Consider the following 27,992-nt stretch of genomic DNA (forward strand, 5'->3'; position numbering starts at 1 on the left):
ATAAAAGTAAAAAAATATTTTCAAATGCTGAAAAAAATGTTTCTAATGTAATATTTTATTTAACTCCACAGGTTTCTCCATTGCATTACATTTTAGATCTATATAATTACACTGAATAAACAATTTTCACAAAACTAACCTTCTAACCACAATCAATAGCATTACTACAACCTTTTATTAATGTAGCTTTGCAGATCGACTGAATTTTTCAACACTGTAAAACATACAGCATGGCTTCCAAAAGTTACTTTTTAGTTCACGCATGTTCTTGGGTACACCTAAAGCTGTGGTCTGAAGTGTACAGTGGTTCAGACTCAGTTCAGTGGGTTTCTGAAGCTCCTCCCTGCAAAACGAGCCTTATCACCCAGCTCCTCTTCAATTCTGTACACAGAAAATGTGGAATGGTGGTCAGTGTTAATTATACAGAGGTCAGATCCTATCTTAATGGGCAGCTTAAGACACCAAGCCAAAGACGCATGTTTGTATTACTGCATTTTTAGTCTTTCAGCTAATGTGACTGCATCTAATCTGCATCACAAGGGGATATACAAGCAATGAGTAAAACTGTGTTTGGGGCTTTAAAGACATGTCATCTTCTAACTTGTCCTATATGGGGACTTTAGTGGGGAGCTGTGGGTGTCCTTAGAAGTAATACTAAGATGATCAAATACCCTCAGTTTTGACTAGAATGTCCTGTGAACTATGTTGAAACCATGTGCTTAAGGTGTATGGGCAGATGGAAATTATGCTAATTATTTAACAGCTTAACAAATCAGATAACGGTTATCCAAAACAAAAGTTACAAATTTGAACAAGTCATGAACAAAGTTCAACAGGCTAAATCTACATCAAATGTGTTAACGTGCGGGTCATGTTAACGTGATAAGGAATGGCACCTGAGGATCTGATTGTATTTGGCCAGGCGTTCAGAGCGACAGGGTGCTCCCGTTTTAATCTAAAGGAGGAGGAGAGGATACAAAGCAAAATTATAGTCACTGATCATTTGTGTTGGTGATTCAAACCAGTTGTATTTATTAACGAGTTAATGCAATTGACCTTGTGAACAGATTGTAAATATACATTTTGCAAAATACATGCTGTACCTATATTTCAATTGTAGTTGGGAGTAAATAGAGGTTATAACACTTCATACCTGTCCTGTACAAAGACCCACCACCAGGTCAGCAATGAAAGTGTCCTCTGTCTCTCCTGAGCGATGACTCACCATCACACCCCAGCCACTGGACTGGGCCATGGTGCAGCTATATGGGCAAATACAGCATGATTGCCATTTGTCTTGTACTTATACATGCTTGAGTTATTTAAGGGAACCATTATCCAAAAATGATTTACATCTACACTACAGCTCAATTAGAGATCAGGAACTCACGCTTTCAAGGACTCAGTCACGCTGCCAATCTGGTTCACTTTGAGCAGTAGGCAGTTACAGGCCTTCTCATCCACTGCTTTTGAAATACGTTTGGGGTTGGTCACAGTCAAGTCATCACCTACAACCTGGATATCTGTAGTGCCAGTAAAACTGGTCCAGGCACCCCAGTCATCCTGGTCAAACGGATCTTCAATGGACACCACTTATGGGATGGGGGGAGGGAAAAAAAAAAGTTTAACAGCTGAACTAGTGAGTGGAAAATTTAAAACAACAGTGCACTGGAGTAGACTGATTTTAAAGCCCTAAACTGATAAGTAAAATCAGTAACTCCAAGCTCAGTGCTTAAGAAAGGAAGAACAGTAGATACCTGGGTATTCCTGCACAAAGCTCTTGTAAAGTTCTGCAAGCTCATCAGGGGTGATGTAACGGCTGGGGTCGTCAGGTGACTTGAAGTCAAGATCATATTTTCCATCACGGTAGAACTCAGAGGCTGCGACATCCATACCAATCACAATCTCATCTGTGTAGCCCGCTTTGCTGATGGCATTCTTCAGTAGCTCCAGGGCTTTGGCATACAAATACCGCATTTAGCTTTCCAACAATTACTTCAGTGTCACAGATCCTCATATAATAACAATGCTTAAATTTACCACTTCACTACCTTCCTTATTTTCCAGGATGTTTGGGGCAAATCCCCCCTCATCCCCAACGTTGGTGGCATCCTTGCCGTACTTCTCCTTAATGACGTTCTTCAGGTTGTGGTAGACCTCTGCACCAATGCGCATGGCCTCCTTAAAACTGCTGGCTCCCACCGGCAGGATCATGAACTCCTGCATGGCCAGTTTATTGCCCGCATGGGAGCCACCATTTATCACATTAAAGGCCTTGAGGAACAGAGCAGGTAATACAATCTTTAAAAGGTCCGCAACATGGAATTTGTCAACATCCTTATTCATTAGTACACCCAAATTAGCTAAAATTAAAGCAAATGTATATATGCTTAAATCAATTGTAAAAATGCAGGTGAGAAAAAAAGCATAGTCATCTCTCGTTCCTTCTCACCGGCACTGGCAAGATGACCTCAGGGTTTCCTGCAAGGTCAGCAATGTGGCGATACAGAGGGACACCTTTCTCTGCAGCGCCAGCCTTGCACACAGCCAAGGACACGCCCAGGATGGCATTAGCACCAAACTTAGCTGAGATGTTAAAGGGCAGAACACAGAGATAAGAGTTACTTTTAAGACCTTACAAGCAGTAAGGTGTAATCAGATTCACATTGTTGAAGCAGCTGTGCTTATTGCCAGCTTTGTTTTTAAGGCTTAGTTCATTCAGCATGACCAAACAGAGTAGAAATACACATAGAGGAGAAATATGCATTCCGTATATCCTCCTGAAATCCACTTAAAACACTCAGCGAGGGTCACATGGTTGCTGATCTTCATATAGACATGCAATGCAAACATTTCTTGCAGATGTTGGGCAACCTGGTGCATATCTTACACTTGTTATCAGTTCCATCCAGCTCCAGCATGAATTGATCAATCTTTTCTTGCTCAACTACAGGGATTCCCTAGGAGAGAGATGGAAGAACCCACAATATATTGATATCTCTTCCAGCACAATAATAAATAAGAGCATGGGTCTTGACATGTGATTCAAAAGGTTCGGATACCTGGGCAATGAGTGCCGGTGCAATAGTTTGATTGACATGGTCAACAGCCTTTGAGACACCTGAAGCACATGAATGAAAACCCATAGGATTAATATATATATATATATATATATATATATATATATATATATATATATATATATATATATATATATATCTTTACAACATCAGACAAATTATTTAAATCTGTGGTTTCAGACATAGTGAAACCAATGTATTAAAAGAGACAACAGTAGTGTATGTAGGTGTAAACATGGAGTCAGAACCACATCCCAGCATCATTAATCTTATACTGCATGCACTAGTTTTCGTTAGTAATCACACACAATGGCAAAAATCATTCAGGTTACTTAAAGGCCAAGTTAGTTAGTTTTTGGAAACTGGTTAGAATAGCCATATCAGTTCCAATCCATTTAACATAATTCCACCCTGCTTCTTTATGGCGATTAACCGAATTGAACACCCCAAATACCAGTATATTGTACCATCAATCATCCATGTCAATGGTTGTAGATGAAAATGATCCTTTATTGACTGCATGCTCAACCGGCACTTTAGATCACCATGCATACACAACATTTCTGTCGAACTGTAACTGTAATTTAAATCACCATTAAACGGAACCATTTCCTTCATTCCTCATGCCAAATATCAATGGCCTTGTGTTACAATTACCTGGTAGAAAAATGATGGGCCCATAAGAAACTCAGTACACCTAATGGGCCTCTATGTCAAATCTAATAGATGAAAAAAATGGCGGCATTGGAGAACAGAACAAAAAGACAAAGCAAACAATGTATAATCCCTAAAGATGTTGTGCTTATATGTGTACACATAATACAAAACAAACAAGACTGGGGGACATGGTCTAAAAATAATTCATTTGTGTGTGTTGATAACATTTGCAATTTCACAATTCAGTGGAAAAAAAAATGTATTATACACAGACACCACAAATTTGTCACCGTGTTGTACCATGTACAATAAAACCCTTGCAGGAAAGGTGAGAAGACTGTGTATTTGTGTTTCTCTTACTCATCAATCTAAACATCTTTTTGCTTATGAAGCAATTAAATGCCCAATGGCTAAACCCCATCTACCATAGGATTTTACTTTATATGTTAGTATGATGTTGTAAGTTAGTATGACGACACTGGTGCTGTATCATTTCACTTTCTTGTACATTAATAAAGGCAAATAAGACTGCACACCTTTGCCCAGGTACTTGGACTTATCATTGTCTCTCAGCTCCAAAGCTTCATAGATGCCAGTGGATGCTCCACTGGGAACTGCAGCTCGGAACAGCCCTATAATAACAGAAACAACCAGATATGCAACACAACTACAAGGTCAGAATGACCTTAACGTCAGATCGATATTAGCTTGAGCACATACAAGACTCCATTTTAAAAAACAAAACAAAGAAGTGGAGAATGACCTTTGTCTGTGTAAAGGTCCACTTCTACAGTAGGATTTCCTCTTGAGTCAAAAATCTCACGTGCATGGATCCTTAAGATTGACATGTTGCTGGAAAAATACCAAACAAGGAGCAGAAATTAATAGTGAGTTTGGTAGCCATTGTTTTAGAAATTAAAAAATGACTACGTGTCCTGTTTCTGTGGAAACCATGGACTTCACCATGTTAATATCCCTTATTCATTCATATTCACACACACGGCCTCCACTCCCAGATTGGTACTCATCTGCGGCTTGAGAGGATTTAGCGCTTGCTCTCATGGTCAACATATTTCAATCATTTAACATATCCTTAACATATTTTTACTTTACGTTACTGTAAATAGACATTTGTTGTGAATTTGCTTTTAGAACACGTGTTACGTGAAATCAGTAGTTTCTATTTTTGTGCCAGAAACCAGTGCTTAGGGCTAACCACGAATTAGATTAAGCGCAACGATCATTACAGACAGCTCTTTGGAGGAAGGTTTTTGTATCATGTCAGTTTTACCGAGTATTACCGCAATGTTAAATGTTAACAGATCTGTATTCCTCGTCGTCTGTTCCTTTCTATAATCAAACCAGAACTCATTTTCTTGTGTCCGGCAGCCATCGTTTAAATTCTAGAGGCAGACGATCAAATGTCTCTCTTGCAGGTTATTATGTTGATGACAATGAGTGACCCATAAAAGATAAAAAGCGATCCATACAACCCCAGGACAAACTACGTGTCATTTTTTAATACTTCAAGAGGTTCACGTAACGGAATCGTTTCTAGGGCTCCGTAAAGCCACATTGCGAGGACGTCGTCTATGGTTAAATATCTTAAATATTGATAGTTTGCTAGCTAGGTTACATCACAAAGTCACTCTTGCGTAACCTTGAAGGCTAGCCACCTAAATCCCTACAGACACGCCATATTAAAGGTGATGCGATGTACCATTTTTGTTTTGTTTTGTTTTACCTTGCAGAAGCTAGTCGTGAAGGACAGTGAGGAAATTTCCAGATGAATTTGAAGGATTTCCAGATGAATTTGAAGGAGATTGCCAGCTGAAGTTCTTGGGGAATACACACCACCGCGCATGCGCAGACCGCTACTTACCGCCACCTGCAGCTTCCTTCGTTCTCCTGCATGTATTCATCTGGCCTGCATTAAAATGATTCCTTCTTCGGGGAACATTTTGAAGTAGTCAGAGTATGGTATATGACGAAAATATACCAACTAATGGAAACTAAGGTGTATTCACATTAAAAACGTATCCCGTGAGACTAAACAGAAAATTGCTTACGTTTATTCATAAGCATGAGGTCATAGTTTTTTCAAAATAATCCATTATTTTACGTCATTCTTGTATTTTTTTCATGCAAATGAAACATATTCAAACTAGCAAATTTCACTCTAGCTCACTAATATTGTAATAGTATTTTTGTTTTGTTTGTTATTTTGTGAACTTATACAATTTAGTAATCAGTGGGTTATGTCGATTTTTGTGTGAGCCTTACTGGCTGTTGTCTGTTGATGTTGAATTTCTACCCTTGTTTAAATTCCTAAATAGTTAGGAATTATAGATTAGAGTTACACAGTATATACAGTGGGTATAACATTAATGAAAATCTATTTTAAAAGGTTGTTCTTTACATTTAGTTACATTTGTGTTTTTTCTTTCACAAGTGCTTTTGAATAAAAACATTTGGATGTCAAAAGCATGTATGGGTTGGCCACTAAAATGACAAAATGTTTATTTTGTTTAAAAATTACATAGTCTTACTGTTATTAAAAATCACACAAAATAAAAGCAATCAAAAGTATTAAAATGGTCTCATGCCACACAGATCCTTACTGTATACACATGTTCATGCAGTGTATTATATCAATAATTATTACATGTCTTGTATTTTTTACCACTGATCCCACAGACATTTTTCCATACTGCTACCCAGAGGAGAAACTGATGAAATAAACTAAGGGACAAAGAAGTGTTTTGCACGAGATCCGTGACAACTCCTTTGGACTCCTTAGTAATCCCTCAGGTCATCTCCCCCTGGACACAGACATGCTCTCTCTCTCTCTCTCTCTCTCTCTCTCTCTCTCTCTCTCTCTCTCTCTCTCTCTCTCTCTCTCTCTCTCTCCACGAGTGAGTTCAGTGGTGGCAGCAGTGGTAGTGGAGCTTGTTTTGTTGTGAGCCTTATTGCATGTATTCCCTCAGGGCTGCTTTGATAGCCAGCTGATCCCAGTATTCCTCCCCTCCACCACCCTGCCTTTCAAATAAACCGACATCTGGGAGCTCATTAGCAGGCTGCTTGGGCAGAGGAAGGCCTGGCAGTGAACTGTCACCTGGGTTACAATCCTGAACAGCGTCCCAGGGTATAATGCCTACCAGTGGAAACTCAGATATCTGCCCAGTTTACAAAACATGAAATTCAAGAAAACATGTTAATAGAACAATTTTTCATTTTGGCAAATTAACTTATATTACTTTGTGATTACAATGGTTATAAGGGCACATTTTGTGTTTATAGTTTATTAAAAACCAATGTAATATCATTTCTTACTGTACCATGAGCTTATAAATTATAGTAATATGAATACTATCATATTAAAGCTATATTAATATACAAATACATCCACAAAATGAATGTCCAGTGATCACAACTCATATCTTGTTAACACATGAATTAACAAGCTTGACACAGGTTACATAAAATAAACATATGTTGCATTATATAAAGATCAATGTATGAAGCAATCAAAACTTAAGTCATACTTACTGTATATATTAAAACTCAAAGAAAAGTTATGTATGACTCTTCTTTTCAATTCCCTGTTCCATTAAGCAGTATTAATCACTAAAATCCTATACATGTTCATTTATTTATGTTTGTTTCCTTAAATGTAAATAAAGCTTTGTTCCAGAGTAAAATATAATTGTTGTGTTTAAAAACATCATTGTTAATATTCATATTTTTGCAATACTTTTAAATCAACAGAGAAGTAAGATTCATTTTGAAAATCAAAAATGAAAGCTGCTTATGGGACAAAGTGATGTAATTAAAACATTTTCCTTTCTCTATTACATTATATACATTTCTTTGCCCCACTGGACGTAATTGCTTGAGAAAGTTTTTTCAAAATTCAGTGGATACAGAGATACTCTTATTTTCATTTGCTCAAAATGAATAGCCTATATCCTGAAATACAGGACTTGAGATGTTACACGTGTTCTGAAATATGTTGAGGTAGAGAGAGTGTGTAAGGGGTGTGGTTTCTTAAAACCTTACCTCATGCATTCTGGGGGACTTCTCTGGTCACCTAACCAATCATGGGACATGAGACACACCTGCATGTGCATGGAGCGCAAGGATTGGCCGCAACATGAAAACGATACCTGGGCAGGGCTCCAAGGTGTACCTGAAAACCCAGATCTTTTTGTAGGAGCAGTTTCTTTGCTTCAGGAGCTTAAGGAGATTGTGTTTCTTGTAGTGCTTGAGATTCCACTTCTATTGTTCTGCTGTTTTATGCCTCCATAACATCAACAGCTCTACTGAAACTGGTTTGTGAACTTTCAGCCAACGTGGAAGGAAGAGTTGGTCCTTCAACAAATGGAAGGAGCAGGAAGTGAAGTTCTTTGGCTAAAGCAACACAACGCGGCGACACAATGGCATCTCTTGTTCACCGCTGCGTACTGAATGACCACAGCGAGAATCAATAGGGTAACTTCAATATAATAATTTTCTCTTTTCCTTATATATTTGTAATATTGTCACTTTTAGGATTGATTACATGAGGTTTTTATAAAACTGAACTTTTATAAATAATATATCCAGAAAAATTACAGTACCCTACTGTAAATGAGTATAGAGTGAGATATTAAGATTTATTAACATTTAGATAATTACATGAATACGTGGTAATATATATGTTTGACAGATTAAGTATAGCTTCCATAACTTGACAAACCTGTCGGGTCAGTTCAAAACAAACAGAAAATTTTTTTGAACTTATTTGTTTGGATACCAAACAGAGAAGATTCACTGTGTGTATCTGAGGCAGCATTAATGCATTCGGGCTCTAATGCACTGAAATATCAAACTTCTGGTCATTTTAGAGTTAAGTGTCTTTTACCATTTACTGCTCTTTAGTCCAGTTCTAGCAGACTTAATATATGTTGAGATCTTATTTAAAGTGCTTCTGCACCACTACAGAAGAGTGCCTTATTACAGTTTATTGTTCTAATTAGTGAAGGGAATAAATGAAGCTCTTGTCTTCATCTCACTGATGGAGATTAGACCGAGAGAGTGAGTTGCAACAGAGACCGAGAGAGAAATCATTTCTTAATTATTTATGAGAAATCATGCCAACAGATATGTTAGGCAAGATAAACGGGCAGATTTATATGAGGATTCTTTTGTGTGGGTTTGGATTCAGTAGCAAGTAACTTGATGTATGTAAATGTATGTAATACAGGTGAGAGGTCAGTCAGGTGCAGGCTCAGGTGTATGTGACAAGGGTGCCATTTTGATAAGCATGACTAAGCACTTTCATCGGCACTGCAATGGCCTGGTTCAAATGGTGTGTCACATGCTCTAGACACAGTTTTGTTTTGATGAAGATGCAGTCAACTAGTTTAGCTCTCCTGGGCTTAGGTTTTCCTGGTAATCACTCTAAGGTAATGGTTACCAGAGAAACAGGAGCCAGGGTGTTAATTAGTCTAGGCAAATTTGTGCCATGGATTGGTAGGTGTGACTTTCCAAATGCAACATGTTATATTAAATAAAGTTCAGGTAAAGGGTGGCTCTACATGATTTATGTAACGTTTTTAATTTTTTAAGATGTTTATATATAACTAGTCCTAATTAAATTCATTACAGACAAGTCTTAACACCACAGTATATGCAAAAGCATTTAACAGTTATTTTTTACTAATTGCTAACATTTCAGGTATCACAGAAATGTCTTATCAATGTTAAATATATGCAATTTTACATTTATCTTAAATCTGTATTCTGTAAAAACAGGAACATAAGGAAAAGGCCAAAAATGGAGATCAATTGGCTCATCAATGGTGTAAATATATATTTCTTATTAAAAGATTTGTAATATGTCTTCTGTAGAGGAACCTATGAAAACTATAAAATAAGGTGTCCAGTCTAAGCAGAGTCAGGCAATTAACAAACATTTGATTTGTACATTTTAGTGTGCACAAATTGTGTTTTAAATGAGTTATGTGGAAGAGACCAACTGTTGAATGATTTTAAGGATGGTCATCTCCATCTTACGAGGCAGTTTTGGATGTCATACTATTCTCTAATACTGCCTGGTAATGATGCAGATGGTCCTCTACAGGACATCATTAAATATATACACATGTACCCATAGACATGTGCAGCACTAAAGGAGCACAACTATAATCCCTATGTCATGCCATACTGTGAAGACTAAAGAATCCCCTTAAATCTTAAGTAACTTGCTGTAAGCTGATAAGTGGTAACAAAAGAGGTGGAATTATGAGGTGATATTGCTTCTCTGCTCTCAGGGCACATCTTACCTGGCAGTGCTGGGCTGATTGCTGGTGTTCTAACACTGTCTGGTAATGATGCACACTGGGAGCAATGGAAACGACGAAACAAGACATGATGTGAAGAGTGTAGTAATTCAATATACAAATACTTGTAATCTATCATTCTCAGACTGGAACGCAACATCAGAAGCATCATTGCCTCTTAAAGCAGGCAAAATTAACACAAATACTTCTAACTGAAATTCCAAACACGAGAGGAAGAAAATGTTGCTGAGACTGGTTTGACTATACAGACCACCTCACCAACCCTCTACACCCTGCTATTGTCATGAGATTCACCCATTAGTGTTTTCCACCCCACCCTGTATATATTGTACCTGTTACCTGTTACCTATAGTATGACTGCCTGGTGTCATAGTCCCCCCACCCAGACACACACACACACACACACACACCTAATAGTGTGCTCTGTCAACCTGTGATTGGTCCATCCAGCCCTACCTGCATGGCTTATTGTGTTGGTGACACCTGAGACCTGTGTGAGGGGAAAAAGTCCACTTTTTACTCTGGATGATGAAGTGAGAGGACGTTATTGCTGTCACTGAAATAGATTAATAGGATCATAGATCATACAGAATTATAGGAGTGAGTTAGGAGTTATTTTTCATTATTTGCATAAATTACAAAATGATAGAATCAAGAGGCCAAATTTCAAACTGCAGATTTGATAGAATATACACAGCCTCTGACTGTACATAATAAGACGGAACACTTGAACAATGTCATGTATACCCAGATACTTCTGCAGACTGTATGTCCAACCTTCATGGGTTGGGTGTTACACAAAACAGCATTTAACAACCATGTCATGTCAAGGCAATGTTTGCCAAGGGCCTGCTCTTAAAGTCTAGTGTAACCAAACCTTTCTTTACTTTGTCCCAACCTCCACCAATAGCAGCATGTGTACTGTTCTATTGATTTCTATAAACGTCCCATAATCCTCTTCTATTGCTCATCACACTCCACACTTGCTGCCCCACAGCTTTATTTTCCACATCTAATTCTCCTACTCTCTTTCTTTCTGTCTTTGTGCAGTGTTGTCACAAAGCCCTTTTCCCTGGCCATACACCTCTACAAAATCCTCTGATTTGCGTCTTACCAGGCAAGCTTAGATGTTGCTACTCTCTCTAATACTGCCTGGTAATGCCGCCAATCACAAGGAAGATGATCGTCATTCTGACCTCCTTGCTACACAGTCAGTGCAGGACATTTTCACACACATATCAGAATACCATCCTTATGTTTTAACTTTTTATGTATTACCCATATAATGGTCCTCTTATTGCAATATGAATGCTTGGTTTGCTATGCCATTACTAAATGAAGTGCATTAATGTATTTATATCTACGATTATGTATAAGCATACATCTAATCATTTTATTAATAATAAACAATTATTAAAATGTGTTGTCTGATAATATTCTCTGTGTGTTATTTTCAACCCCGGGTCAATAGGCTTCATTTAAACATAGTTCAACAGAAAAATATACACACACAAGTTCAGACTTTTTAAATTAATAATTCCTTATTAAATCAAAGTGTATTTAAAAACCATGTTAATCAAGCATTCAACACATACTTTGAAAACTGTTTGCAATGGTGCTACAAGTTTTGGCAATAGTTTTGATTGGTCAGAGGTTTATAAAGTGACTGAGATTAAGTCGAAGAATCCAATGGTAAGTGACCTGGCATAACAAATTACATTTGTCAGTAATAAAGGTGATAAAAAAAATGGAATAACTATTAAAGACCAGAATCCAATTTACACTTTATAGGCTTATGGTAGGCACCAGGGTCTTACACCAGATCCTAAAGCAAAAGCCTAAAACAATAGCCTCATTATCCCAAGTCATGACAATAGTCAATCAAAAAGATAATCTGACATGAGAAATACCAAATAAATCATACAGTAATAAAAAAGAGAGTTGCTTTATCTACTTCTAACAAATTAGGTAAAATTCAATGGGCCACTTTTCAAAAGCACAGTTAAGACATTCAGCTATGTACTTGGTTGAAAATAGACTAGGCTACCAGCATCCAGAGGTGGACATACCAGGTTCATAAAGTAAAAGTCTTCCTAAATTGTGTTGATCCCACTAAATTTACCTGGCTGGATTAGAAAATACAGCAAGCTTGAATAAATTTCTGGGAAGGAGTTTTACTTTCTAAACCTGGACTGTTCACCTCTCCCAGTATCTACTAAAGACCTTCCTGCGCAAATCATGATATATTCCCTTTTAACATTGAACAATGTACAAGACAAAGACACACGTGCTGTCCAACGATTAGCTACCCCAAATCTAAACTTGTAATGCGGTGTTATTTTACAACTATACGTTGTCATTCAAACCCGTTGTCTCCTTTTCCCATGCTACTTCAGTCCCCTCCAGTCTGCCATCTAAATATGTTTTACGTTAGATGTCAAGACAGTTTTGCCCCAAGCTATGTTCACGTACTGGGGGAAAGAACGTTGAAAAAGGCAACTTTCTGCATTCTTTCTTTCCCTTCTGTCGGTTTTCCTGACGTTGCTGCCAGTAAACAGATACTGGGTGAGCGAGTTACCTAGCAGGCAAGATGTGTGTTCTCTAAACCACGCGGAACTTATAGATATGGAAATGATTCACATATTGCGCAAATATAATAATTTTATGTATTACAACTTTTACGTGAACCCTCAGTTTAGAAAGCTTATAGTCCCCCAGTCCGCTAGATGGTAGTACATAAAGTTATTAGTCTTCTCTTTGCAACAACAAACGGATTACTTCCTTTTTTAACAGTTCAGCGTGTCTCTTAGAGCATATATATAGTTATTTCGCAACGTAATTAATTCATAAATAAGTCGTTCACTTAATTTTCAGTTTCTTACGACTAACAATGTCAGGAGTACCACCAGACTCGTGGCAGCCCCCAACGGTTTCGCTTGAGACCACGTAAGTCCAAACATGTTCGCTTTAGCTAAATAATTTTTGAATGAATGAAGTGTTAAGGAACAGTGTCCAATTCACCGATCTTTGGCGAAGGAACGTAGCTAACACGTCTCTAACTTAGTTAAGTTAACTAACTGACTGGTTGTGTAGATGGCGATCTTTTTGTAGCACTCCAAACGTACGACTAGTTAATATGTGTGACTAGTGATGTTCAGCCTCGTTTTCGATTGTTTCTAGAATGGGAACAATCGTGATGGAATTGTACTGGAAGCACGCGCCTAAAACCTGCAAGAACTTTGCTGAACTGGGCAGAAGAGGCTATTATAACAATATTAAGTTCCATCGCATCATCAAGGACTTCATGGTTCAGGGGGGTGACCCAACAGGAACTGGTAAGCCCTGTCAGATTGTGCGGAGTTATACATGTTTAAATAATATACTAAAAGATTTAACAAAACGAAAGTATTTAGTAGCAAGATTAGTACCAAACTAAACTATACTAGTTTACACTGCAAACGGGCAATTCTCTTTTTAATTAAGGTTAAATAGCTGTTTCTATATCTACATTACTCTATGGTATTTTTCTCATTATAGATACATAATTCTCTTTCATTTTTGCCACTTCAGGCCGTGGTGGTGCATCTATATATGGAAAACAGTTTGAAGATGAACTTCACCCAGAGCTGAAATTCACAGGTGACATTCACCTTAGCTGATATCTCTCAGTAGACTAGACTTCTAAATGATTAGTAGCTGTATAAACTTTTACAATATATGCATTTGGCAACAGCACATATGTGGATATTTAAAAGAAAAAAAAGACATAGTTCAGTCCTCTACCTGAAAGCTGGCTTATATAGAGTAAAAAGCTGACCACTGCTTTCTTTTCGGTATTGTTGTCCAGGTGCTGGAATTCTTGCAATGGCTAATGCAGGCCCAGATACAAATGGGAGTCAGTTCTTTCTGACCCTGGCTCCCACTCAGTGGTTAGATGGCAAGCACAGTATATTTGGCAGAGTTTGCCAGGGCATGAGTGTTCTTAATCGAATTGGGATGGTGGAGACCAACAGTCAAGATCGCCCTGTTGAAGACATAAAGATCCTCAGAGTGACTCTACCTAACTGAAACATTTGTCTCAGTTTCTCTGATGTCTTATGACTTTGTACAGTTTTTTAAAATAATAAAAACTCATGGTTTGCAATGTGTGGATGAATATTTTAAATTTATACCTTATAGTGGTCAGCTTTTTAAAGTGGTAAATGTCACTGCTTTCACAACACTTCTGTATAAAATTAAGCCCCTTAGGGATGCAGACTGTTTCTTTTTTTTTTTTTACAAACATTTGTGAAAGAAATGGGTTGCTTTCAGGAGCTCAGTGAATTCCAGCATGGAACTGTGATAGGATGCCACCTGTGCAACAAATCCAATCATGAAATTTCCTCACTGCTAAAGTGAACCACAGTCAGCTGTATTATAAGAAAATGGAAGTGTTTGGAACAACAGCAACTTCAGACACTGTGGTAGGCCATGTAAACTGACAGATGCTGAAGCGAATAGTGCGAAAAGAGGTCGCTAACTTTGTCAATCACTACAGACATCCAAACTTCATGTGGCCTTTAGATTAGCACAAGAACAGTGCACAGAGAGTTTCATGGAATGGGTTTCCATGGTTGAGCAGCTGCATCCAAGCCATACATCACCATGTTTAATGCAAAGCGTCAGATGCAGTGGTGTAAAGCACACCGCCACTGAACTCTAGAGCAGTGGAGACGTGTTCTCTGGAGTTACGAATTGCGCTTCTCCATTTGGTAATCTGATGGATGAGTCTGGGTTTGGTGGATGCCAAGAGAACGATACTTGTCTTACTGCATTGTGCCAATTTGGTGGAGGGGTGGGATTATAGTGTGGGGTTGTTTTTCAGCAGCTGGGCTTGGCCAGTACACAAAGCAAGGTCCATAAAGACATGGATGGCAGAGTCTGGTGTGGATGGACTTGACTGGCCTGCACAGAGTGCTGACCTCAACCCTATAGAACTCCTTTGGGATGAATTAGAGTGGAGACTGAGAGCCAGGCCTTCTATGTGACCTCACAAATGCGCTTCTGCACCAAAAATTCCCATAGACACACTCCTAAACCTTGTAGACAGCCTTCCTAGAAGAGTTGTAGTTATTCTAGCTGCAAAGGGTGGACCAACATCAAATTGAACAATTAATGTCAATTAATGAGCTTAATGTCAATTAAGCTCATATGTGACCCAAGGAAGGTGAGCATATAATTTTGGCAATATAGTGTATCTTCCAGGCACCCCAAAGTGGAGGTTGAATTTGAGGACTTCTCATTCTGCCTGTGATGTCTTAAAAAACAGATCTTTCCATCACCAGTGCAAAACCAGGTGGGATGCCCAAAAATTACCTGTTCAACAGTGGGACTCGCTGCGAACCTGCAAAGAATACTATACTGTATTTTCAGCCAGGTCCCTGCATTGGTGATGGGCTGGTTGTTCAAGAGCAATGGCAATATAGCTACACAATCTCAATATTAATCATATGCAGCACAAGACCTATAATAATCCCATATTGGCTTATATTAGTTATATTAGTGACCTGAAGCTAGAAAGCAACCAAAATGAAGCTCTCCCTAGCACTGGTCTTCTCTTCCTGCTGTAGCAGACACTAGAGAATAGTGGATACCTGATGCAGACTCTTCCTAGGATGTCCTGGTACCTAGAATCCCCTGACCCCAAGACCTACACATTGTCCCTGGTTTAGTGGTAGCTTCAGTCTTACAGCTAAATAGCAAAGTCATTCTAGTTAAGAACACTTACCCAGATGCAAATGTACCAAGAATTAACAACTATCTGTAACAATATATCTAAGACTTTCTTCCAAACATGAAAGAACCATGAAAATGGAATGCTAGGCTTCATCCTGTGAATCCATCATCACCTCTTAAGTGCCAGAGATCTTTAAAATGATATGCAAAAAGGCAAAGTCCTTGTTGATGGTGTTTGAAACATTTCAAAAGAGTTTCTATCATTATAGAGGACAGACAACATAACAGTAAGAATTCTTTTGGTGGAGTGCTCCACATTCTGGGGGCAACAGCGGCAATGCACAATGTATTAAGAAATATAAGATTTTGCTGGATAATATTGTAGTAAAGAATCATACAATTATATTTAATTTAACAGAGATTTCCTGTTACTACAATCAGACTCATGAAGATTAAAATATGTTGTGATTTTCCATACCTTAAGCCTCAGCCATTCTTTCCCCCCTACTTTTGCATGTTATTGAAAATTAGTGGTCATATACAGGTCACACCATGTATTCTAAGATGATATAAATCCTCAGAGATGAGCACTAGATTTCCTGACAATTCAAGGAGCCACAGTAAAAAAAAGGGTGGTAAAAAAGGAGACAAATTCAGTAAGCCATTATAATAACAGACAAAAAAAGACATTACTTTCAGTGAACAAGTGCTAAAATACAAGTATGTAAAATTACATCTGGTCTATTAGTGGCATCTCACAATTTTCAAATATGCCCAGGGCTTAATGTAGATTATCTCAAAATATACAGCTGATGGAAAGACTCTCAAATTTAACAGGACACAGAGGCCGCTTACCTTAGACTCTATGTTCCACTCTTCTGATCTAAGCAATGATACATTTGGCACTTTCCCAATGTGGCATTTTAAAATTACATGTGAGTACAAATATTTCTTTAGAGTTCCATTTTTAATATTGACATTACATTTAATCACATTCATTTTTATTGTACAAGCCTTTCTCTTCAAAGGTTTATATGACTGAAAATAACATTCAATATGGGGCATGCCTGCTGTTGCATTGTGAGGAAGAGGAACGGGGTTAGAACTGCAACTACAACACACTACTGAAGTTCTCACCTCTTTGTACAGAGATGACAATGCATTGTTCATCTAATGAAATGAAGTTCAATGCATGGACTGTTTATCCTACAATTTGACTGCTGTGGCAAAAGTAGTGTGTTGCAACGACGAACACAGGAGAAGCTGACTGCCACCGCATACCCATATATATGTTATGTACACACACAGAGATACATACTTACAAGAGAATGTAAATACTGTATACAAAGAAACCAACTGGAAAAAATTTGAAATTCCAAGACAAAACAGTAACACTTTTTTTCATCAGCGGGGAATAGAAACATCAAGTGTAAATGGCCTGATGTAGGCGGATTACACGCCTTTCTCTGTGTTACAATCATACAGAGAGTAAGACTGTTCATCTGTTCATAGAGCGTCCAGAACAGCAGGCTCTAAAGAAGAGTCCATGCATAAACCGCTCTCATTCTCTCTTACTCAGACACATTTGGCACATAGTCACATTAATGTACAGTACATCACAGTCATTGAGCTCTGCCTAAGCCTTATTAAGACAATATATGATGCCCAACTGCAGGAAGTCATTCAGTTTTCAGTTAGGTTTCCTTCGCGACCCTCTTCAGTTGAAAATTCATCTCGGGTTAGGATGAAAACAGAATTTTCACTTAATGGATGCAGATACCAAGTATGACATTGCATCAAAGGAGAGGTACATAGTTGTTTGATGAAAACTCGGATGAAAATATCAAATTCAGGAAAGTCTAAGCAAAGACTGCAGGTAAGCCACTAATTAGTCATAAATGCTAAGTGAACCTTGAATATTTCGTAAATTTTGAAACTCATAAGTTTACAGTGGGATTTACAATAGCGTAGAATCATTGCTGTCCTATTCATATTTTCAGTGCAACCAGTCTAGGTCCAAAGTGTGACCCAAGACATGAGATTCACAGCGAAGAGCTACTTCAGATTTACCCTGATAATGGAATAAAAGTCATGATAACCATGGAAAACCCTGACAAAAAAGAATCACAATACAAAGAGGCCTCACACAAATGATGAAAACAGGATTCTAAGATATGTGCTACTGTACCTTAGCTTTCCTGCAATCCAATAACAATACATTTCAGTTCAATGATTGTTTGGCAAATATCACCAGTGGCACAATTAGGTTCTTTATAATCCTATTTCTCACAGTTAAAACAAATACAATTTCCCCTACACCCCAGAGCCTGATTTAAGTACCCACAGCACACATGTATCATCACAAGGCCTGAGAAAGACAGCAACCCTAGTGCTGATCAAGACCTCTTTGAAAGGTGACCAAGCCTATGGTTCTTACCACAGGTCATCTTTCAACTTAGACAAACGCTGATATGACTCCAATAGCTGTTATTGCAAAATGTTTTTCACATATTACCAAAAATATAGATGTTAAAACTAGATTGATTCTCTCAAAAATGTTGAAAAGTGTCCAAATAGTTTATCATCGCATTCTTAAGAGTTCATTACAAAAACTGTAATGTACTTGTATGAGTGTATGTGTTACAGGTTAATTTTGTTTGGTTTAACCTTCTTACAGCTTTACTGCAGTGAAATGTAAGGCCCAGCTAAATAGAAACAGTTATCTAATAACTAAGTAGTGGGCATGTATATCAGGTTTATGTAATTAATAAATGTATACATTTATTCAACTTACATTCCTTTTAAACCTTGACCTTTCTAAAAATTCTTGTTCTTCTTTAAAAATTGGCATTCCTTGTGACAGTGAAAATACAGGATCTCAAATGCCTAATGAAACCCAAAAGAGGATGAATACTCAAACCTTCTTGCTCACGCTGGTCCTACAGAAGTAAATGAATAACAATGCCTTTTTTGACAAGTCAAATTACCAGTTACTGTAATTAAGTGTGGCCTTTCATTCAGTCCAGTATGGCTGCCCCTTTCAATGTGAAAACCTTTTTCCCTGCCCACCTGAACAGCAAAACACTATTACTTTCCACCTATTTTCCAAACGTTCATAGACAACCACAGGTAAGCACTACATGCGCCGTTGGGGCGGTACCTGCGATTATAACATTAAAATGTGAAAAAAAAACATGAGGAACACACTGTTCTCAAAGTATATTTACACAATGATGAAAGTTTGAAAAATTGGTGGAAAGTCCTTAATAGGCTGTATAAAATGGAAATAGATTACTTGCTTAAGACAAGCAAATACTTTTGGGTATTTTCCTAACATCCCATAGGACTCTAGTCTTAGACTAAAATTCTGCACTCTTCCTTCCATTATCTATATTTTTCACTTTGGAGACACCCCCCCCTCCTTTAACTAGATGAACTGTCAGTTACAGAATTCTAACCAGCATCCATATTCTAACCATCTTTATCACAATGTGATGCAAATACATTTTCAAGTTAACACATAGATGACCTCTTAGTGTAGATGGGCAAGCGTAAATGCTGACTAGAATTCTGTGACTGATTTAAGAACTTCTGAGTTAATCAACAAATATGCAGTAAAACCATCCCTCACTGGGATGTACAATTGGGATTTCTTAAGGAATAGGTAAACAAGTTAGAATCATAAAGGTTAGATCCCTGGATAGCTTATAATAATCTTTGTAGTTGTAGAGTAGAGCTGCATTTTATTTTCAGTTGTTGTTGTAGTTAGCCCTCAAATCCCACATTCACCAATGGCACATGATTCAATATACTCAGCTGTTTGGCACAATATATGGTCAATATAATATTATTATTTAGCATGTAATTGCAATTCTTAAAAGACTAAAAATGGCAATCTCTAATCTGTGGTTTCCCTCATTGCCTGCAGAACCTCAACTATAATTAGTGTTAAATACAAAAATTTAACAAATAAATACATAAATAATCATAAATTAAATAAATATAATTTGCCTACTTAAGGCTTATGGAATGACATTTTTCTTCAGTTATAAAAAATAATGAATGTCTCTCTCTGCATGTAAATGTCTATGATGTTTACACAATCTTTCAAAAACAGATTTACATAAATACACACTCTCAGATTTGCACTCCATTAATACTTGAACATAAATCACTCACAGATAATTGTTTCCTTTGGGGGAAACCTTATTCAAAAGGTTCTTGTCTACATCTTACTCTAAGAGACAACTTACTGAAAAATCTTTTCTAAAAGAAATGAAAGTATAGACTTCCATCATCAAAATTTATAGGATTTTTTTCCTCTAGGCAAAAAATGGTATCAAGATATAGAATGTAATCTTTACATGGGACATGAGCAAAATTACTGTGTATGAACAAGCTTATAGACACACAGCACTCTGACTAGAGCTTATCTTGCCTTTCTGTAGCTAGCCCATTATAGAGTGGCTTGGGACTACAGCTAGGTGCATTTTTTATGAGGTTGTTACTTTAAAATACCTTATTTTATCATGTAAATCTTTAACATTACAACAGTTGTAAGCCTCCAGTTATTAAGGGGTGATTTCATTACAATTTGTACCAAAACACGTACCAAAATAGAACCAGGTCATCTCTGGTACCAAAAACAATTATGGACCTTCTTTAAAAATTGCATTCACTCATATAAATTTAGCCAAATATACTTTCACCTGACTATGTCAACAATAAGTAATTGGTTTGAGTGTTAAAAATATGAATGTGGGGACAATCTAACTTAATGCTGAGAAGATTAATAATTCCACCAGAGCTCCATCCTTACACTTTTCTGCTCTTATCCATAATTCTACTCTTTTCTCTTCATTTACTCCTCTAGTCACCTCTCACAGAGGCAGGTCGGTACTGTTGTGGCGAGTTTTTCGGGAGGTGCCATCATCGCGAGGCAGAGCTTTCTGAAGGTTGGACATGGCTGCTGTCTTCTGCAAGTCGATCACGGCATAGCACTCTCCTCTACGGGAAATGGGGTTTGCCGCCGCAGCAGCCATGCCGCGCTTAAGAGGGGGAGGTCTCTGGGGCACTTGAGCTCCGCCCCCTACTCCGTGTCCTGGGCAACTCGAGGCCCCGGCCTCCAGGTCTACCTGGATGTAATTGAGCTGGCGAGAGGGGGGAGGGGGCGGATGGCGGCCATGCTGCTCGTAGGCGGCACTTCCGATGGCGCCACGTCCCGCCCGCTGCCGACGGAAATCGAAGCTGAAAACTCGCCCCCCCCTTTCAGGAGGGTTAGGGTGGGGGGGGCACGCATGACGGAGACGTGTTGGAGGCTGTATCTGTATGAGGGAAACAAGACGTGGTCAAAAGTGTGTGTGTGTGTGTGTGTGTGTGTGTGTGTGTGTGTGTGTGTGTGTGTGTGTGTGTGTGTGTGTGTGTGTGTGTGTGTGTTTGAGCATGTATGTGTAAGTCTGTTTCAGACAACGGAGGACAGCGGGGGTCTAGTGGCTAGAACTATGGCAGGAATGGATATGTGCCTTTGTATGAGTTTTCCCACCTGCTCCGTGTTGACGTAGTTCTGTAGAGCATCACGATGAATCCCACCGCTTCCCCCGCCGTCCTGGTGATACCCGTTTGGGGTTCCGGGCCCCTCAGAATATTCATACTCATCAAAGTCCTCTTCTTCTTCCTCCTCATACTCATCGTCTTCGTCATCTTCGTCCTGCTCCTCCTCTTCCTCGCGCTGAAGGGCGCGGTACTCCCAGACAGGCGGCAGTGATGGGAGGTTCTCGTAGTTGAGCAGCGCGGAACGGCGATGACCGACAATGCCCGGCCCCCTCTCACAGGCGTAGGCCTGGGGTGGCAGCGGGACAGCGTGTGTGTGCGCCAGGGGCAGCGGGTGCGGGTGTGTGTGCGGGTGGCTCTCGCCGGCCGTGCTGCTGCTGCTACTCGAGGCCACAGACTGGGACTGGGACACGCTGCTGGGGCTCAGCCTCTGCCTGCGCCCACCCCGGAGCCCGTTAATGTTCTCGTACGTCAGCTGACTGCCCGGGCAGGGCTCCATGCTGGGGTGCCGGTGCAGGTGGTGGTGGTAATGGTGGTAGGAGTGCGTGTTGCACACGTGTACGGGCGGAGCCTCCTCCCCCTCCGTCTCGGAGCTGCCGTCGGGCGCGCGAAGCGGCCGAGGCGCGTGTCGGTCTCGTTCCAGCAGGTGGCGCTGTGCTGGGGTGGGACCCAGCATGAACTTCACCTCCTGAGCTCCGGGCTGGAGGAAGACCTGAGGGTCTTTGTGAGGGTCGTCCATGGGGCAGCAGTGGCCGGGAACCTGGCCTCCACGAACGGCTGAAGTGGCGGAGGCATCGGCAAAGGTGGGCGGCCGCACCTCAGGCAAGGAGTGTACACAGTGACGGTTGGACAGGTCACTCTCCATACTCACTGTGTTCACATAGGTGTGTGTCTGCGAACACATATGAAATGAGCATCCATTCAAGAGCTGTGTATGCTTACAAACGTAACAGTGTACTACATGCAGACTGTGAGAGTAAGGTACAGTTGGTCCATACATGTGGTCCATATATGCTTGTCCAAGACAAAAGCTGAGTTCCTAAATCCCAATTCTCAAACTATGCAGCCTTAATTTCACCACAATGCTTGGAGGGTCAGTGTGCATGTGTGTGAATACTGGAGAGTGAGTGTTTTCCTCACCTGGTCATCCATCCCCATGAGGCTGTGTCTGTGGTCTTCAGAGAGGGAGGGCTGTGATGAGTCTGCACTCATAGGGTACCCGGGGTATCCATTAGGAAAAGCCTGCATTGGAAACCCAGGGGCTACACATACACACATACAAAACAAAGTTGCTTTAGCCATTCACAGGTAGGTAAGGGGATTCATTAATGGAGTTAGAAACAAAAATAAGTGTGTATGTCTCTACTGGAATATTCTAAACATCTCCCAAGAGCTTCAGAGATATTCAGAGTCCCATTACATAATATATGACATACCTGTATAACATAATTACATTCACATGTTAAATCCATATAGCAGAACTGTAGTGAAAAGATACTGGACCACTATATTTATGTTAGTTTATATAAATATTTCTACTGTCCACGTTTATATACATTTCTCATATATTTTGTGGGGATGACAGGTTTTAGTGCTTCCTAGTGTGATGCATAATTTAATGTGGTTTAATTGTTATATATTAGATATAGGGCTACAGAAAAGAGCTTGTCATAATAGCTTTGCATTGTTCTTGTTGGTTAGCATACAGAGCGCTCATAAAGGTACCTAAATTTTTAATTAATACTTAGTTAATATTCATGTTCGGGTTATTGTTGTAAAGACATAAATTGAGTTTTGTAACCATGAAGTGTTGATTGGTTAATAAGACATGGCAGTTTGTGTGTGTGTGTGTGTGTGTGTGTGTGTGTGTTTGTCTCACTGTTGGGTGTTTGTGGGGTTCGAGGTAAGTCCATTTCTGGCGCGTGACTGGGCCGGGTCATGATCATGGGCTCCTCCACCACATTGATACTGTTGCACTGCATCAGCTCCTGCAGGAGGTTAAAGATCTCCTCTGCACGAGAGCATTTAAATGCAAAGATCCCTGCAAGGGCAAACAACAGAGCACTTTAACTCCAGCGTTTATTGCATACACACACAAATTGAGTACAAGAAATACAACTGGGAAGAACAACCAAATTCAACATCAATATATAATGCAAGTTTTCCAGAGAGAGGGAAATATATATTTTAGCTAACATAGTAACTTTGTTTTCAGTGTGTTCCGCACCAATTTTTCATTGTTGATCACTTATCGTGCCACTAGGAGGCAGTATACTACTATATATCATGTAATAGTCTTCTTCGCCCTCACATAGTTGAAGCCCAAGTTACTATATTTTCATGTGAATGCAGTTCATGAAGAGTATTGGAGATCAAAAGCAACTGCCCAGTGGATGATAAATACTACAATCAATTCAGTCCAAAGAAATAATTAATGTCAACTCTACTTTCACAAATGTTACACATTTCCACTTCCCTGGGAGTCTCTATAGCCCAGTAAGATGTAATAACCATAGACACAGAAATAAAGCACAGGGAAATCCAGACACTATGAATTCCTAGACCATTTGAATAATCAAAGGTGTCTCTTCTACTGAATGCCACACTTATTCTCCGATCACCACAAACTCAAATATCAGTCTAGGAGTTGCTAACCCAAGACAATGGAAACTTAAGCAGTACTGTACCCACCCTGCCCCGTCTGGCAGCGTCGCCCGCTCTCGAAGGAGAAGAGGTTGGAGTCATATCCGTAGCGGCGCAGGCACAGGTACGGCCACCGGATGGCATCGCGTTTGCGCGTGTGCAGAATGAGCTCTGTTTGGGTGAGCTCCATCGTCCCCGATCCCAGCTCGTTCCCTTCATCGTCCACGTTCGTTACCTGCACGTAACAACGGCTCGTTTACAGAATCAACAACTCCACGGCGCAGGTGCAACTCCATGGCTTTTATGTATCTGAATTTTAGATGTTGGTCCATTTCTTGAGTGCATCTTCATTTTGTACTGAAAATAGTTGTGCAAGTGTTTACCTTAAATTTGGTGGGGTGGGTGTCTTGGATGGAGTCTCTATACAGACAGCTCCAACAGCTCCCCATAGCTTCAACAGGTTAGCTGAAACCTGTAACATAAAAAAAGGGAGGATATTATGTTAAATGGGACAATGTTCAATTAACACCCTGCAGTTCATGTTCAGCTCACAGGTGAATTTTTAGTTAAACTGGTTCCATTTTAAACACACTGTAAAAAGAATTACCTGTACCAGGCCATCAGCGGGAGTGATGCTAACGTCAATCCCAGAATCCTCTACTGGGTATCATGGCAGATGAGGTTTGTGCTGGTATGAGTAGTAACTCCCAGTGCAGAAATATTTCACATGTCCTAACAAGCAAAGAAAAGAGTTTCCTGTGAGCACACTGGCCTATTTTGCAGAGGAGTTATCCATAATGTTGTGTGCTGTGATTAAGATACAGAAATTGAAGTCAATCTGCAATGCCTCCCCAGGCTCCCCCTGGATATGAAGTGTAATTACTTTACATGACATTTCTGTCTCTCAAGTGGTGCACAGGCTGTAGCTCTGGCTAGTGAAGCACAAATATATCGCTTAGCTCGTAGTTCAACATCCTGCTGTCAGGAAGACGATGAGCCACAGACTATTGGTAGTCCAAGACTAGCAGTTCCTTGAAAGTTTCTGCAACTGAATGTTGACCACTACTGCAATGCACAAATTCTAAGAGAAAGTTTTTCTGAAAGGGCTTAGAATCGAAATGCAACCATTTGAGAAAACATGTAGGATTTTGTTTATAAGAGACCTTCTCTTTGAAAGGGTAAGGGAAAGCTATACTTGCCAATTGAGACTGGTATAATATGCTAGTAAAATAATAATGTTAAAACAAATTACTAACTAAACTAAAACTACACTACACAAACTAAACCACACTAAAGATTACTGACCTCATTATGTATATTATATATATATATATATATATAATATATACACACTATATTATTCATTGTGATATAAAAGGTACTTTCAACATTGCACTCATTTGTAATGGTCAAATATGTCACAGAATTCATCCACAATCCAGGACACTTTAAAGTCAAAAACAACCTCCAACAGATACGATTACACTTTCAACTAAATAAATAAATAAATAAGCAAAAAAATGATATAAAGAACTTTCTGCTGTTCTAAAAATACATACCTATTTTGGATCCATTCATAAATACAGTATCAAGGTTTTATTTTCTGTCATACAATCTAAAACAACCTGTACTCAATCTGATGCATGATGTTTTCTTTAAATAAGTTGCAACTATTTTGCAATTTAGGTAAATGCCCCCCAAATTCTGTAGTGTATTCCAAAACTTTGTGACTTAAGAATATGGAATGTGGAAACAATACGAAACGTAAACTTGTAGTAGACAATGTAGACTTATCACACAAAACTTTAGTTGTCTACAGTCACGATCAACACATTCACACAGCCAACCTGACAGATAACAGATACCTGCTTAAGAAGCAAAACCACTGTAAAAGGACCTGTAGGCCTATAGTTTTAAGCTCTAATGCCACAATCAGGACACCTAGAAGATGTTTAGTGCAAAACACTCTGGGACAAAAAAAGAGGTCGACATGGATAATAAGAAGATGTATTTAAAAGGCTGTAGGAAAAGGGGTGTACACAGTTAGCAAAGCCCATTAGCGGGTCCAGCTTTAAACTTTAATAGCAGAAAGATGACGAGAACTGAACGGGGTGAAAAGGAAGGAACACAAATAATGACAAATGCCTAAAGGTATTGTAGGCTAGTAAGACACAGCGAGCTCATGAAGCGATGCACTATGTGGAGACATTCTGAAAGGAGTGGCATTATAATTTAGCACCAAAACGTAATGCTTTACAATTTACAAAATCTATTATATTAATTTAGAAAAGTTAAAAAAAATCTGTGACAGAAGAGTAAACCACATTAGATAATCGACTTGTCTTTGCCTCTACAATATTTCTAATTCTTGTCTCCATTATTGTCTCCATAATTTTTTAATTCTCAAAATATTTTTCCACAGTTCAGTCCTTTAAACTGCATTGGCTTTTGTTGCGATAGTGCAATGTCTGCTTCAAAAGTAAGAGCAAAACAACAAAACTCCCATACTCCAGATGACGTAGAACAAGAACAATACAACAACAATACAATATTCTCCAACACGTTTCCTACCTTAGCACAAAACCTTGTAAAAAAGTGAAATATCCTCTCCTGGGATTATTTCTGTTCTTTTTTAACTTTCCACTACAACGGAGAAAGCTCTGAACTTCAGCATGTACGCGCAGAGTACTAGCTAAATGTCATTAGTTGAAATACTAAACATTTTCGGTGGATTTGTTAAAATGCTTATTCAGAAGAAGCCAGGCACGGATCTACTTTTACCTCCTATGGGCTAAAGACAATATTATAAACACCCATAAACGCATTTCACAGACTCCCCTAGCAGACCGGAGTGTGCTTGCACTCCTGTGAATGTGCGCCAACTGCAATCACGCCTTTCATCTCCATTTGTGTTATTTAGTCACTGTACTTGGCGTTTGGATGAAATTTGGGCGAAATATCCGCGGGTAGGGGGTGGGTGGTGGACGGGAGCTTGGAGTGTCCGATGAGACCATCAAATGTGTTAACATCAAACCCAGAAACGACGTTGATTCCTGATATCTAGATGGGTTCCCAAAGCCGTATACATGCTACATGCATGTACGCTTGGTCCCATGTATAGCTGAAGACGCTCAATAACACCTGCAGCAGGTTGTCCTGTTTCCAACGAGATTAGATCCACTGGCAGCTAGAAAATCGGACCTCAGAGCTCAAGGTTACGCAGTAAACGAGCTATTAATGAGCAGTCTCGCACCTTCACTACCGGGTCTGGCACAGGTTCTGTGGCAGCAAACGCAAACTCATTTTTTCTATCTAATGAAGGCAAACAGGAACGTTTTGTACATCAGGAATTGGCCAAAACAGAACAAATATGGCTTCAAAGTGTGATTCTATCATCTAGTAACGCATAAAAACGAGATTAGTTTACAACATTTCCAAAAATGCGATTGTGCCAACAATCATGTAATAACTTGCGGCTCGATACAAGCGGCTTGCTGGAAACGCTGTAGTGACTGTATACGAATGCACTACAGCTGGATGCTAGTAACAATCGTGTCGGAAATCCAGTGCAATGACAGGCTACAAACTAACAGGTTCTGAATAGAAGCAAGGATGCAATAGAGCTCGCGCTGTCCCGCGAGCATCAATACACGTTGCGTTGCTGCAGAACAATTCAGCTGCGGTTGCTACTCACATGTTTGGCAAAGATTGCAATACGAAACGAGACCGATCAAGGATGCAAATTGAAGTCCACAGCGGCTGTTGCAGGAAGAATGCTGACAGGCGTTGCTCGTTTTCGCTGGTTAGGATAATGCTTTCAGTGATATATTTTTTTTAACTGGGTAGAAAGAAAACAATAAAGGCAATTGTTTTTTCCTTAACGCCCCCTTGCTGCGGCACGGGCCTCTCTTTGACATTTCCCGACCACCAGGGTGAGAGTTCAGGCAGACAACGAGGGTTGGTGGAGCGTCAAGAAGGTAGAAAACGCTGGAGGACCAGATGA

At 39.4% G+C, this 27,992-nt stretch overlaps 3 protein-coding genes across 3 annotated transcripts; 1 reads left to right on the forward strand and 2 right to left on the reverse strand.

Moving 5' to 3' along the window:
* Positions 1-35: 35 nt before the first annotated feature.
* On the reverse strand, positions 36-5,640 carry eno1b (enolase 1b, (alpha)). The gene is made up of 12 exons (XM_077014519.1): positions 5,482-5,640; positions 4,501-4,589; positions 4,274-4,369; positions 3,063-3,121; positions 2,891-2,960; positions 2,453-2,586; positions 2,052-2,274; positions 1,758-1,955; positions 1,391-1,592; positions 1,154-1,262; positions 897-955; positions 36-381 (listed from the first exon to the last, which is right to left on the reverse strand). Exons 2-12 carry the CDS (start codon positions 4,583-4,585, stop codon positions 315-317), a joined length of 1,302 nt encoding a protein of 433 aa, XP_076870634.1. The 5' UTR covers positions 4,586-4,589; positions 5,482-5,640; the 3' UTR covers positions 36-314.
* A 7,167-nt stretch (positions 5,641-12,807) lies between these two features.
* Positions 12,808-14,229, forward strand: ppil1 (peptidylprolyl isomerase (cyclophilin)-like 1). Its single transcript, XM_077014521.1, has 4 exons — positions 12,808-13,027; positions 13,262-13,416; positions 13,652-13,720; positions 13,929-14,229. The coding sequence occupies exons 1-4, from the start codon at positions 12,972-12,974 to the stop codon at positions 14,147-14,149; spliced, it is 501 nt and encodes a 166-aa protein (XP_076870636.1). The 5' UTR covers positions 12,808-12,971; the 3' UTR covers positions 14,150-14,229.
* Positions 14,230-16,682: 2,453 nt separating this feature from the next.
* frs3 (fibroblast growth factor receptor substrate 3) lies at positions 16,683-27,977 on the reverse strand. The gene is made up of 8 exons (XM_077014522.1): positions 27,684-27,977; positions 24,597-24,721; positions 24,373-24,461; positions 24,038-24,224; positions 23,226-23,387; positions 22,487-22,608; positions 21,339-22,238; positions 16,683-21,120 (listed from the first exon to the last, which is right to left on the reverse strand). The coding sequence occupies exons 3-8, from the start codon at positions 24,436-24,438 to the stop codon at positions 20,677-20,679; spliced, it is 1,881 nt and encodes a 626-aa protein (XP_076870637.1). The 5' UTR covers positions 24,439-24,461; positions 24,597-24,721; positions 27,684-27,977; the 3' UTR covers positions 16,683-20,676.
* Positions 27,978-27,992: the final 15 nt, after the last annotated feature.

The sequence above is a fragment of the Brachyhypopomus gauderio genome, chromosome 8 (genome assembly GCF_052324685.1).
Source record: "Brachyhypopomus gauderio isolate BG-103 chromosome 8, BGAUD_0.2, whole genome shotgun sequence".
Classification (NCBI taxonomy): domain Eukaryota; kingdom Metazoa; phylum Chordata; class Actinopteri; order Gymnotiformes; family Hypopomidae; genus Brachyhypopomus; species Brachyhypopomus gauderio.

Coding starts and splice junctions, on each gene's coding strand:
- eno1b (XM_077014519.1), bottom strand. CDS start 4,585: ATGTCAATCTTAAGGATCCATGCACGTGAGATTTTTGACTCAAGAGGA. Junction 3,122..4,273: donor GTCCAAGTACCTGGGCAAAG/GTGTGCAGTCTT, acceptor CATGTGCTTCAG/GTGTCTCAAAGGCTGTTGAC. Junction 2,587..2,890: donor GGATGGAACTGATAACAAGT/GTAAGATATGCA, acceptor TTAACATCTCAG/CTAAGTTTGGTGCTAATGCC.
- ppil1 (XM_077014521.1), top strand. CDS start 12,972: ATGTCAGGAGTACCACCAGACTCGTGGCAGCCCCCAACGGTTTCGCTT. Junction 13,028..13,261: donor ACGGTTTCGCTTGAGACCAC/GTAAGTCCAAAC, acceptor GATTGTTTCTAG/AATGGGAACAATCGTGATGG. Junction 13,721..13,928: donor CCCAGAGCTGAAATTCACAG/GTGACATTCACC, acceptor ATTGTTGTCCAG/GTGCTGGAATTCTTGCAATG.
- frs3 (XM_077014522.1), bottom strand. CDS start 24,438: ATGGGGAGCTGTTGGAGCTGTCTGTATAGAGACTCCATCCAAGACACC. Junction 22,609..23,225: donor AACCCCACAAACACCCAACA/GTGAGACAAACA, acceptor GTGTATGTGTAG/CCCCTGGGTTTCCAATGCAG. Junction 21,121..21,338: donor ACTACGTCAACACGGAGCAG/GTGGGAAAACTC, acceptor TCCCTCATACAG/ATACAGCCTCCAACACGTCT.